The sequence below is a fragment of the Anarrhichthys ocellatus genome, unplaced genomic scaffold, assembly GCF_004355925.1.
Source record: "Anarrhichthys ocellatus isolate YVR2014 unplaced genomic scaffold, GSC_Weel_1.0 scaffold6, whole genome shotgun sequence".
Classification (NCBI taxonomy): domain Eukaryota; kingdom Metazoa; phylum Chordata; class Actinopteri; order Perciformes; family Anarhichadidae; genus Anarrhichthys; species Anarrhichthys ocellatus.
This window is the reverse complement of record NW_022280036.1, coordinates 7,683,928-7,697,380: the sequence shown is the minus strand read 5'-3', so window position 1 is coordinate 7,697,380 and position 13,453 is coordinate 7,683,928. Positions and strand designations below refer to the sequence as shown.

General features: G+C 38.8%; 2 protein-coding genes across 2 annotated transcripts in view; both read left to right on the top strand.

Moving 5' to 3' along the window:
* tcf25 (TCF25 ribosome quality control complex subunit) overlaps positions 1–5,203 on the top strand; it is a 15,224-nt gene extending 10,021 nt beyond the window's left edge. Inside the window, exons 16-18 of the mRNA XM_031846408.1 lie at positions 208–287; positions 439–514; positions 3,930–5,203. Coding sequence (XP_031702268.1) covers positions 208–287; positions 439–514; positions 3,930–4,097 — 324 coding nt within the window. The 3' untranslated portion in view covers positions 4,098–5,203. The remainder of the gene's footprint in view (positions 1–207; positions 288–438; positions 515–3,929) is intronic.
* Positions 5,204–7,105: 1,902 nt separating this feature from the next.
* On the top strand, positions 7,106–8,927 carry mc1r (melanocortin 1 receptor). Its single transcript, XM_031846410.1, has one exon. The coding sequence runs from the start codon at positions 7,956–7,958 to the stop codon at positions 8,925–8,927; it is 972 nt and encodes a 323-aa protein (XP_031702270.1). The 5' UTR covers positions 7,106–7,955.
* Positions 8,928–13,453: the final 4,526 nt, after the last annotated feature.

The window sequence follows — 13,453 nt, the reverse complement described above, 5'->3', positions numbered from 1 at the left end:
ATATATATAAAAACAAATCCAATGATGGTTTTACGTGTGATTGCAAAGATGGTTAAACTTTGCTCCATAACTTGGTTCCACACTTGGCTTTAAGGTAGTACAGTAGTATCAATATGATTCTGATAACCTCTTCAGTATTCATGTATCTCTGAACTCGTGCTTCCCTGAGGAAATGACTCTAATCTTTTGTCTGTGTTTGTGTCTCAGGAGGTGACCAGTCAGCCTGTGATGGGCTTCGACCCTCTGCCTCCACTGGACTCGGTGATGTCGTACACCCGACCAGAGAGGTAATGGAGGACACGTACACCTGTGCACATGAAATCCCATCGCACAGTCAAAGAAGACGCAAATATTGTGCTTCACAAACCAGCAGGCTTTATATCCGCAATTTGCTTTTACACCATAATGACATTTTTGTACGTGTGTTTGTGTGTATAGGCAGCATGTTGGTGCAACCAATGAGAGTACATTGTCGCTGTTTTTCCGGTCTTTACTGCCAAACTTCAACCTTCAGGTGAGTTCCATGGATCGGGCAAAATAGTTCTGGCAAATTTAATTGTGCTTTAGTTTTATTGAAAGACGCACAATATGCTTGTCGTCCATGAATTTAAAAAAGGGCAAATAAACCTTAAAACTGAATTAATGTATGGTATCAATGGAATGCTGTGGATCTCAGTCATAATTTGTGAATTCAAAGTCTTCAACCTGGAGAGCAAACTGTAGTGATGTCATCTGAGGATGAATCTTGGTGCCGCTGCATTGATGTATAATAAAAACGTTGTAGGACTCTACAAAGGACCCAATGATGTGGATGTGGGCACATCATTGGATTAACAGCTGTAAGCCTTATATTCAAGTAAAACTCATTTGTAATAAGTTGTGTAAACTCACAGTCGCTGAATAGTCCACTGTGAACTGACATGCATTGAAGAGTGTCAACGGAAATCATAACTGATCCCGTTGATGGTCTAATTTCCAGCCAGATGTCCCAAAAATGAACTGTTTTCTTTGGATTTACTCTCAAAAAAATCAATGAAGGAGCACAATGTATATTGTGTTGAAGGTTTGGGGTTTCTCTTCAACTATTACTCAAATAACACTCAATGCTATTTAGTAGCAGGATGCTCCAGGGCTGGTGGAAGTATAAGATAAAGGATTGTAAAGGATGGTAAAGGATTTTGGGAAATGTCTCACCACACACGCTTAACTGAAGGAATATTTCCCCCAAAGACACATGGTTACCCTGAAGGGAGGGCAACCGCAAAATATCAAAGAAGGCATATGACCTTGTTTCACTTAATTCTTTTACAGTGTCACTGAAGACAATAACAATATTCATGAAGTGCAAATTAGTTCCTGGTCTTGTCTTTGCTGTCTCTTTCTTAATTAATAGTGAAGTTTGATGCTTAAATATCTTTATATATCTTCACATATCCTCATTATTAATGTAAAGGACCAAGTTATAAAGCTACAATTATTGTGAGACATTTTCTCAATCTTACCTGTATTTATAAGAACACGGTCTTTTGAATGTGTCTCGTGTCCATTTCTCTGCTTAAACTTAAACATCAAACCATTTCAACCATTCCCACAATCGCTGGCCTGCGTTGTGATGGCTGCATTTTGCTATACTGTGACGGTAGCCCTGCAGCCTATATTGCAGGTGGAATTATTTTTTTCTATGTTTCATATGTAACCTCCAATGGCTACCCTTGTGGACTTGCATGAGGTAAAAGTTTGACTTTACTTTGCGTTTGAGATTGCACATTTGAATGAAATAAGTGTTTTTCTGAGGATCTTTTTGCCCATGAATTGTTACTTTGAGGATACCTTTGATGATCTTTTATGCTGACCAGCATTAAGAATGACTATATAGAAATATCACTCATGGTCTCGTGTACGTATGAAGGTGATATATTGAGACTAATTCGTAACCAGTTAAAAGTTCCTCACGGTAACTTTGACCACAGTTCAGTGAGATTTTTTATTTGTTTTAAACGTCAGCAATAATTCGGTCAATTGCCGCAATTCCACAGTCATCCTGAGTCCATATTGTCCCAGCAACAAAAGAGTGTTTGCTCTTTCTGCTCATGTACTCCACGTTATTTGCTTAGTCCTTGTTGCATATGGCGACAAACACATTTTGATGTAGAGCAGGACGGTGAGATAAGAACGTACAAAACCACTGCAGATTGGTTGTTGACCACTGCGGTGTTGAAAGCGTCAGTCATATTTGCAAGGTGCCGCCAATCTTTATTGGATCGTCACTGTTTAAGACATGACGAGCCGTAGAGAGATGAGAATCTGTGGTCTTTTATAGCATCAATGGGTGAATTTCTGTAAAAAAAAAAAAGCTTTCAGGAGCTAGTGGTTTTATCTTAATGATCTCTCAAAGTTCAGGGACCGCCTGTATAAATGAAGACAGCATGCACCACTCTCCACACGAAACCAGGAAAGCTGAGCTGTGTGATAGCAATGGTTCAAAGGAAAAACAGAGGAGGATGGCTTGTTATTCAGCACTGAATGATAACGTGTATTTTAATGTTGTAATGTGAGTTAATATAGTCTTTATTTCACCCTTAATTGTACAGTCCTGGGGAGAAATCCATGTCGGATCATGAATTTAAAGGTACTCTGTGGCGTTGTTGACCAATAGTATCGCAATGTTTTTATCAGTGGGTCTCCTCTTTGTTTGTTCTCGTGCACACACATTGAAATGGTGACTTAATGCCAATAGTTGCCAAGCTAGTAAACATGGATCTAAATAATGCACAATTCATGCATTTTATTTACTTAAAAATCTGCTTGGCAAATGTTTTACAGGGAAGTGAAAGCATTCAACATGTTGTACCACCAGGATGCCGATGATTTGTTTAGTCGAGCAACACTGCATGTAAACAGAACTTGTTTGTATACAAGAAAACTCCACAGGGTACATTTTTAATCGGTGTCGTGAAAGACACTGAGTAGAATTTAAACATTTCTGACCGCAATGTATTCAATGAATGGGCTGAAAGCAACAAATAGACTGAACCCATTTTTTTTTTTTTTTTTTTTTTTTTCTCATTTTAACTTGCCATCAGAATAATTTGTAAGATTCTTGAGATAACCAAACAATCTGTAAGGGTCCATAATATTTACTAGTGAATAATGTTCCGACTGCAACGCTACTTGGTGCTGTTGAAGGAGTTTGGTGGTGCCAGACCGAGCACAGAAGAAGTCTGCTCTCTGTCCAAACAGGGTTCAAACAAGGCGGCATTGACAATGTTACGATGATTGAGGTGCTTAAAACATGGAACATTGTCTAACCAGGGGATCGTAAATGTTACGCAAAGTTCCATCCACCCTGATCATGTTATCTACTTATGGAGAGGAAAAGATATGATTTAGATAAAAGAAACAAAGTTAAGACGAGGGAAGATATGCTGCACAGTTCTTCTTTGTTTAATGCTGACGTAGAGTTAAATATCTGCAAACAGCATAATGTTGGGTTATAAAACACCACCTGGATTATCCTGGTGTTTTATTCAGCACATAAATGTTGATTTGTTAGCGTTGATTGTTTTCATTTACTTATGTACCCATTAAATGGGATATTTTAGTGTTAATAACAAACGTTATAAAATTAAAAACCAGTAGGGAGAATCATTATGGTTTTATAGCTTTAGGTGTCTTTCAACACCATTAAGTGCTTCCAGCAAGTTGAGACTATTGAACCAGGGGTAACAGGATTAAGTTCAAATATACTTACAAAATTACGAAATATAAGAAACAATGTAATTTATTAATTCCACAGAGGTAGGAATGTTACCCAGTCAAGGGTGGTAAATAGAAAACAAAATGTCACTTTGAGAAGGAAAACCACTCGCATAGAAAGTACTAAGTATCTCTCTATTTGTATTTTAACTGAAGTCTCTTTCCTTGATAAGGGTGGACTGAGGCAGGAGGATGACATGGAAGTTGCTCGAGCTGGACAGGAGCTGAACCAGGAAGTGAATCGTCTAATGGTGGCAATGAGGGACATGCTGGCCAACATCAGGTTTCAAGAGCCACCAAGAGAGGACAACCCGTACAGAGATGAGGATGAGTGGGACTGAGAGAGGAGGGAGACAGAGGTGGACAACAATAGCTACAATAAGAAATATGAACATATTTAATGGTGTTGGTGGGTTTATAATAATTTAGAAGAACAACTGAAGTCTTTTTTTTTTTTTTTTTTTTTTTAATTGTCAGTTATCAGAATACTTAAGTGAAAGGAAGAGATGACTCTGAGACAATCCAGACAATTGTGAACATGGGAAACTTTTCTCCAGAGTCAGAAAACAGATGAACTCGTAATGACTCTCAAGTTGACAGTTTTATTTGTAATAAACATTTAGCAGTTCCAACATCTGCAGTCATCGTCAGTGAGCAGGACTCTTCCTCTGGTTTCTGACTTTCAGGGAGTTGTTCACGTTTAGGGGACTGGTTTATAAAATAAGAACCACATTGAGACACACCTTATTTTCAGTGAAAGGTTTTATTGCCACAGAATCAGACAAAGTTTCTATTTACACATACATTGAAATATATGTAAAACTCTGTATAAATACCCTCTCAGACCACAGTGCTTTCCTACCGAATAGTTTGCTGAAAAGTTTCAAAATATGACAAGGGACTCCAAAAAAGCATAATAATTAGTAATAAAAAATAAAAAGTGCTAAAAGCAATGGCTCAAATTATCACATTATTTTAGAAAAGCAAAAAGTTATTTCTGGATAAAAATGACAAACAAATCTTGATGAGATTTAAGCAAAAGTTGATGGATCTCACTTTAGCCTTTACAATTTATTCAAATGTAATTTTTCATAAACATGAATGAATGTAGGTCTTGTCTCCTGCTAGTTTCTGAATCGAACGTATCACAATGCTGAGATTCTGTTCTTCTGTCTTATGTAATGAAGGAATCTGTTGTTAAATGGTTATTTTGTCACATGGTCGTTTCATTAGAAAACCGCAGTCTGAGAATCTAATCACATTTTCTTGTAGTTCTACTTGCCTTTGTTTTTGATCTTATCATTACCGCAGGATGTCTGCTGTTTCTCTCGTATGTGACCTCCCTCCCGCTCGATTTGGAAATCAACTCCACATTTCAGTGTGAGTCGACTTGCTACCTTTTGATTATTTGTGGCTTACCCAAACCAATAAAACAGTTTCCCAATAATCTGCTGTCCTCAAAGTTATGTTCAGTGCTCGAGGATGACACGTATTTTCTAAATGTCGCCTAAATTGATTTTTTTGTTATTTCCTTTGCGTGCTCAGTCAGATACTCATCACCTGGTTCTTAGTGGCTGATTCACTGCAGGTAAAACCTGAGGCTATAACTTTACTTCTGGCAGCACGTCAACAAAATATCAAGTATTTCATTCCAACTTCACTTGTGTGTCACCATCTTCCCAGATTTTCGATCTCGTGTTGCTATTTGTTCATCATAATTGCTCAGCCTGCAGCGCCCTCGCATGGCTTTCATCTGGCAAAAGGAAGAATCTGTCTCATGAGGACGTACTCCTTTTCTCTTCCTGTCATACCTCAGGCAGCATACTTAAAGCTCTTATTCTTTATGAATCTCTTTACTTGTTATTCACAATTACTACACCCAATATTTATTTCATAGAGAAGGCATTCAATTAAAGTAAAACTAAAGAGTTCTTGGTCACACACAGGACATAAACTCTGGAGTCGTTAAATAAATCGCCCTCTACACTGTAGCTGTTCATACATTAACGCTTACTCGGCGAGCCACATGATAACAGTGTGACTGTTCTTAATTGTTAAATGATGTCATTCCTATAGTTCACCTGGAGCTATGGTTGAGTCTCTGAGGACATGTGATTGTCGGCAGTATAGAAAGGCTTTCATATCTGTGCCTCAGAGGAAGCTGTGCGTGTGAGGATCAGAGACTCCTTGTTGCTTCCACTGCAACGTGTACAGTAATCAGTCATTACTGTACACTTAATGTTAACGTCAACAGGTACTAGACCTCAAACTTAAAATAACACCTGTAGCAAATCTAAGTCTGTAAAATATCCGAATCAACCGCTTAACAAAAAAAAAAAAAAGAACAAGGACTTCTTTCAACCTAACTTCTGTAGAAACGCCTTGTGGAAAAAAGATTGAGAGTCAAACCAGAGCAAATGCATGTAGGGCTGCAGCTAATGATTATATTAATTATTGATTCATGTGCAGATCATTTTCTTGATTAATTTAATAATCATTTAGTCTGCAATTTAGTGAAAATAGCCCGTCGCAAGTTTCTAGACCCCAAGGGGACTTCTTCTGTTCTTCATATGTTTTATTTTATCAAAAAAACGGAGCAAAACCCAAATACACTCAGGATTACAATGATATGAAGCAGCAACTCCTTAAACTAGAGAATGATTAAGTTTTTTCTAGCAAAATCAATCGATTATCAAAATAATAAAAAGTTTTGAATTAATTGTCTGTCATTGATCTTTTCAGGCCTAAAGGTGTGTTATGGAAAAAAACGTAATGTTTTTCACTCTCTCTCGTGCCATGTCACCACATTAACATGACTTTACTTGGGAACCTCCTTTGACAAGCAGAACCGCAATGTTACACTATCCCATAATGCACTTCAGTTATTAAAGTCTATAGTTCTATTCTGATGACACAGCATACTTGGGGGGGGTGTATTAGCCATGAAGTATTAGCCATGTATATCTATTTATGTTTCACATTCTGAAATTGATAATAATAATCAATAAATCCTTCACATAACACTGGATGTTAAAAAAAGTGTCTCTACTTAGACACTTCTGTAGATGACTTTTAAACCACATTCAGTTTTAAACTTGGATGTCCATGATGCTGCAAATGACCAAACGCATGTTTGTTGAGCCTTTAACACTTTGTGTGACTTCAAGGAAGAAATGCTCAGCGTTCAGACTCTAGCTTGTCACCAGCTGTTTAAGCCAAACAGTTGTAAAGAATTAAAGTGTCCAAGGTCAAGAAACCAAAGGAATGAACTCAAATATGGAATTATATAATGCATGGAGTGATGTTTTTCAAGTACCTTTTAAATTAGAAAGCAATGATCAAGGGGGGGGGGGGTTGACAGGTGAAGTGGTCACATTGCGCATGATGCGTATTGTTGAGGGACAATCTATCACCGTTATTGTTATTGTTAAAATCAAAACGCGTTCGTAAATTGAATAGGAAACGTTGTTCAAACAAACATGTCAAAGAGATAAAAGATGAAATACTAAGCTGAACATCATCCCCACCCTGCATTCTTTTCCCCAAAACTGCGCGGGTGTCAGACATTACTGAGACATGACCACTGCCCAGCTGACGTTTGCTTGAGAGGAGGAGTCGCCTTCTTCAGAATCCAACATCACTGTGAGAAATGTTCAAGAAAGTCACAGTCTCTAATTCCCGAGGTACAACAGTCTGAGTCGATACAAGGACTTTTGTGGATGGTCGGATCGAGCGCTCTATGAGAGTGAAAACAACATGAATTGTGAGTGCAATATTTTGATGCGGAGGGGCATTGTATGGACTCATTGCTGGACAAGTTGCATAAATAGAAAATAAGAAAACGTGTGGCGAGGACAGACGCACTTTTCTCTAAAACAAGCGCTCAAACTCTCAGGAATGAATTTGAATGTTCCCCCAGCTAAGAAGTATTTATTTAATTTGTATTATTTACTGGCTGAAATAGACAGTAATAACGCTTTGTGGATATTTGACAGTCAACACGTTGATGGATCCAATAACTAAACAACTCACTTGATTTTTCCAACTGGCTGTGGTGCAACGTGTGGCTGCAACAACTTTGTGAAACATCCACTAAAACAAAGAAAAGTGGTAAGATTGGCTTACAGTTTGATACTGTGCTGCAGTCAAACTCACCAGGACAGCCTGTAATACAGTCGGTCATCATATAGAGCTCAGACATGGAAATGACCAACAGGTCCCAGCTGAACCCCTACCACAACGTGATGCTCACCCCGCTATACTTAATGGAGGAGAACGAAACGAACTCCACCGCTGGAGAGCGAAACTCGTTGGGCTGCTTGCAGATCCGCATCCCGCAGGAGCTCTTCCTGGCGCTGGGGCTCATCAGCCTGGTGGAGAACATCCTGGTGGTTCTTGCCATCATCAAGAACCGCAACCTCCACTCGCCCATGTACTACTTCATCTGCTGCCTGGCGGTGTCCGACATGCTGGTGAGTGTCAGCAACGTGGTGGAGACCATTTTCATGCTTCTCAACGACCACGGCCTGATGGACGTGCACCCCGGCATGCTGCGCCACCTGGACAACGTCATCGACGTGATGATCTGCAGCTCCGTGGTGTCCTCGCTCTCCTTCCTGTGCACCATCGCTGCGGATCGCTACATCACCATATTTTACGCGCTGCGTTACCACAGTATCATGACCACACAGCGCGCAGTCATTATTATCGTGGTGGTGTGGCTGGCCAGTATCACCTCCAGCATCCTCTTCATCGTGTACCACACCGACAACGCTGTCATTGTGTGTCTCGTGACCTTCTTCTGCGCCACCCTGGTGTTTAACGCCGTGCTGTACCTGCACATGTTCGTCCTGGCGCACGTGCACTCAAGGCGCATCGTGGCTTTCAACAAAAACAGGCGCCAGTCCACGAGCATGAAGGGAGCCATGACCCTCACCATCCTGCTCGGGGTCTTCATTGTATGCTGGGGCCCCTTCTTCCTCCACCTCATCCTCATCCTCACCTGTCCCACAAGCCCCTTCTGCAACTGTTTCTTCCGAAACTTCAACCTCTTCCTCATCCTCATCATCTGCAACTCGCTAATTGACCCGCTCATTTACGCATACCGGAGCCAGGAGCTGCGTAAAACCCTGCAGGAGCTGGTCCTGTGTTCATGGTGCTTCGGTGTGTGACACCGTGCTCATTTAGGAGGAGAACGAGAGCATGGTGTTATCAACAATGCGTGCAATGACTGATGCGTGCTTGAACTGGCAGATGATGCTCATGCGCGACTATATATCTGATAAACTGTTGTGCAACTCATCGTGGATTTTAGGATTAGGGTTATTTCCACACATGGCTTCCGTCTTTTATGGGGATTATTTACTGTTGTGTTGGGTGCACAGGTCCCTGCATTGTGAAACACTTCCTGATTTCTTATTTTTTTGCATGTTTGTCACACTTAAATGTTTCAGATCATCAAACAAATTAAAATATTAGACAAAGATAACACAAACACAAAATGTAGTTTTTAAATGAAGGTTTTTATTATTAAGGGAAAAAAAAAATCCAAACCTACATGGCCCTGTGTGAAAAAGTGATTTGCCCCCCCCCCCTGTTAAAACATACATTAACTGTGGTTTATCACATCTTTGGAAAGCTGAGTTCAATTTCTCTAGCCACACCCAGGCCTGATTACTGCCACACCTGTTCTCAATCAAGAAATCACTTAAATAGGACCTGCCTGACAAAGTGAGGTAGACCAAAAGATCCTCAAAAGCTAGACATCATGCTGCGATCCAAAGAAATTCAGGAACAAATGAGAAACAAAGTAATTGAGATCTATCAGTCTGGAAAAGGTTACAAAGCCATTTCTAAAGCTTTGGGACTCCAGCGAACCACAGTGAGAGCCATTATCCACAAATGGCGAAAACATGGAACAGTGGTGAACCTTCCCAGGAGTGGCCGGCCGACCAAAATTACCCCAAGAGCGCAGTGACGACTCATCCAAGAGGTCACAAAAGACCCCAGAACAACATCCAAAGAACTTGCCTCAATTAAGGTCAGTGTTCATGACTCCACCATAAGAAAGAGACTGGGCAAAAATGGCCTGCATGGCAGAGTTCCAAGACGAAAACCACTGCTGAGCAAAAAGAACATAAAGGCTCGTCTCAGTTTTGCCAGAAAACATCTTGATGATCCCCAAGACTTTTGGGAAAATACTCTGTGGACTGACGAGACAAAAGTTGAACTTTTTGGAAGGTATATGTCCCATCTGGCGTAAAAGTAACTCGGCATTTCAGAAAAGGAACATCATACCAACAGTAAAATATGGTGGTGGTAGTGTGATGGTCTGGGACTGTTTTGCTGCTTCAGGACCTGGAAGACTTGCTGTGGTAAATGGAACCATGAATTCTGCTGTCTACCAACAAATCCTGAAGGAGAATGTCCGGCCATCTGTTCGTGACCTCAAGCTGAAGCGCACTTGGGTTCTGCAGCAGGACAATGATCCAAAACACACCAGCAAGTCCACCTCTGAATGGCTTAAGAAAAACAAAATGAAGACTTTGGAGTGGCCTAGTCAAAGTCCCGACCTGAATCCGATTGAGATGCTGTGGCATGACCTTAAAAAGGCGGTTCATGCTTGAAAACCCTCCAATGTGGCTGAATTACAACAATTCTGCAAAGATGAGTGGGCCAAAATTCCTCTACAGCGCTTTAAATGACTCATTGCCAGTTATCGCAAACGCTTGATTGTAGTTGTTGCTGCTAAGGGTGGCCCAACCAGTTATTAGGTTTAGGGGGCAATCACTTTTTCACACAGGGCCATGTAGGTTTGGATTTTTTTTTTCCCTTAATAATAAAAACCTTCATTTAAAAACTGTATTTTGTGTTTACTTGTGTTATCTTTGTCTAATATTTAAATTAGTTTGATGATCTGAAATATTTGTGTGACAAACATGCAAAACAAATAAGAAATCAGGAAGGGGGCAAACACTTTTTCACACAACTGTATATATATTTCATTTTGCAATGAATGGGCCGGCATACATTTTCAAACATGGGCAAGAAAAATGGGCAGATATTAGATGACATATAAGAGAAAAGTGTTGTAGCCGTTAAATGACATGACAGCATATTAAAACTCTTGTTGCAGCCTAATTCGTGGGGTTGTGCGTGGATTACTCTGCCAAAAATAAATGTCTGGATGACAGAGGGAAAATGATGGTCAAAATCACATGCACTGCCTGGCTTGGTGCTAAAAGCCCGGGGCATAAGCGGGGTTTTAAAATAAAGCATATCAAAGTAATATTTCTGGAATTTTGTGTGGTCCTCTAAAATGTGCTAATGAGGGTGGCTTCTGAAAGATTTGGGGAGTGACTTCAGCTATGAGGGTCAAACGAGTGGGACTTTAAGCCTGGTGGCCTATACAGACGTTTTTGTAAAATAGTTGTTTTTTTAAACACAATTCATACTTCTTTGTCTAAATGCCACAAATGCTAAAATACAACAAATATATCAAACGGCCATGAGACCGCCTAGACTTGATGCATAAGGCCAATAGAGACAAAGATTAAACTATCCTGAAATGTGCTTTGAGTTGCAACCTATTGATCTTGAAATTAAGAATCTTACTATTTTTTATCTTCTTTTTTATGTTTAATTATCCTGTTGATATCCTATTTTCTATTGATCCTAAGGATTTGTTGGAACTATGGCCTACATTTTAGACTCTAAGTGACCTTTAGAAAACCTGAGATTAAGTCGTCTGTATTTGAGCCATGAACGGTATTGTTGCTTCCTATAAAATTGTTGTGTTATAAGTGGTTTGCCACATGTTTCCAAATTATGGAAAATGAATTGCATATCCCATGATCAAGCTGTCTTAGACAAGACAAAAATAATTCAACTTCACTGGTGATGCAACCATGTGTCAAATGCATGTTAGCGTTGACAGTAATACTACTTGCTTGCCAGAATATTTGCTCACTGAATTTAGTGTAATTTTCTTTTGATTTTGCACTATAACTCCATTTACTTTTTGTGTAGTATTAGTATGGTACTTTTGCTTTTCAGACCATAGATTAGTTTGTAGGTTTTCCTTCTTGGTGTGGGAGTTGGGAATGTACATTATGGTCATCTGGTATCGGAATTATAAATCTCAATGTTGCTGCGGAACTCAGTGCTTCGGTATGCTCTAAACCTGATTCAACACATATTGTAAATGCGGTTAAAAACTACAGAATGCTATACTCATGATAACTTGAAATTGAGTGAAACAGGACTTTGTTGTACAGCTATTTTATATAAGGTGTATGTGTTATATGAAATCCTTGGAATTGTTTACATGCTACCTATTTGTCTCAAATAAAGAGGCCACAACAAAAAGAGTTTGTGGTAAATTAATAAATGAATGAAACAGCATTATTATTATTATTATTATCTACTCCTCAAATCTATTTTCCATGATTTTTCATCTTGTTGTTATCGGCTGGTGTTAGCAGGTTGTGTTACTTATTTGGAGACTATTCATTCAATAATATTGACACCAAAGGCTTTCTTCATGCATGGACATGCTAACAAGATGCTACAGTTTCTCTAAGATATTGCTGTAGTTACCGCCATGTTTCAGAGGTGCCAAATAAGGAGATATGGTTATCCAATTAATAATTGTAAAAAATTAAATTAAAAGATATGTAAAAATGTCAATTCATTCCACCTCAGAACGTGTCTCTGCAATATATGCAAATGATAAGCCACGACAACTTCACGTCGTTGAACTTAAATATGTTTACATGCAACGTGAACACTTCTGATACATTTGCTCATAGCAGACAGAAGGACCATTGATATATAACACAACAGAGACGTTTTTGAAATGTTTAACTCATGATCAAGTTAATTTGCTGTGTAATAAATAAATAAATAACCCCATTGAAGAGAAGGGGATTTCCAGCTGAAACAAATGTAAATCCTCAGCCTGTCCTCAAGGAACAAATTAGAAATCTTAATTGTTTTAAATCATTCCATAAATCACTGGATTGATTTAACCATGTAGGCATCACCGATAAAAAACTAAATCAAATGTCGTCTCACCGTTTTAACAGAAAACAAGAGGCAAAAATCAAATCAAATTTTCATAAAAATTAAGGCATGTCTGCATTTTTTGGGATATGCATTCTAAATGTTTAGCAATGGCCTTTTTTATTAATTTAAATTATAATCACTTGTTCTTTAATTAATGTATTTGTTTATTTTAGTACCATAATTATATTACTATTATTAATATATAACTTTTGTTCCAGAGTATTATGAAAGGCCTGAAACCATGAAGATTTCTTCAGTATGATAATTGGTGATCTGTGGCTGAATATAATTTGTCACCCTGACCAAATAATTTATTGTGGTAGTTGCTGCAGGGACTTGTTGCTTTGAGTTATTTTTATTTATTTTTTTGTTATCCAATACTGTGCCCAGGAGGTGTTGTTGAGAAAAGAAAAACTAATTCGTGCTCTTGATTTTGTATTGTTTTTTTGTTTTGTTTTGAGTGAAATAAGCAGTTTTGAAGCTCTGTCTCTCGGCTTCCAAATAAAGTCAAAGTCAAAAGTCAAAGTTTGCTTTATTGTCAATTCCACAATGTACTGAACATACAGGGGAGTTGAAAAGACGTTTCTCTCTAGTCCAACATATAAACATATAAAGTGAATACAGTGCAATA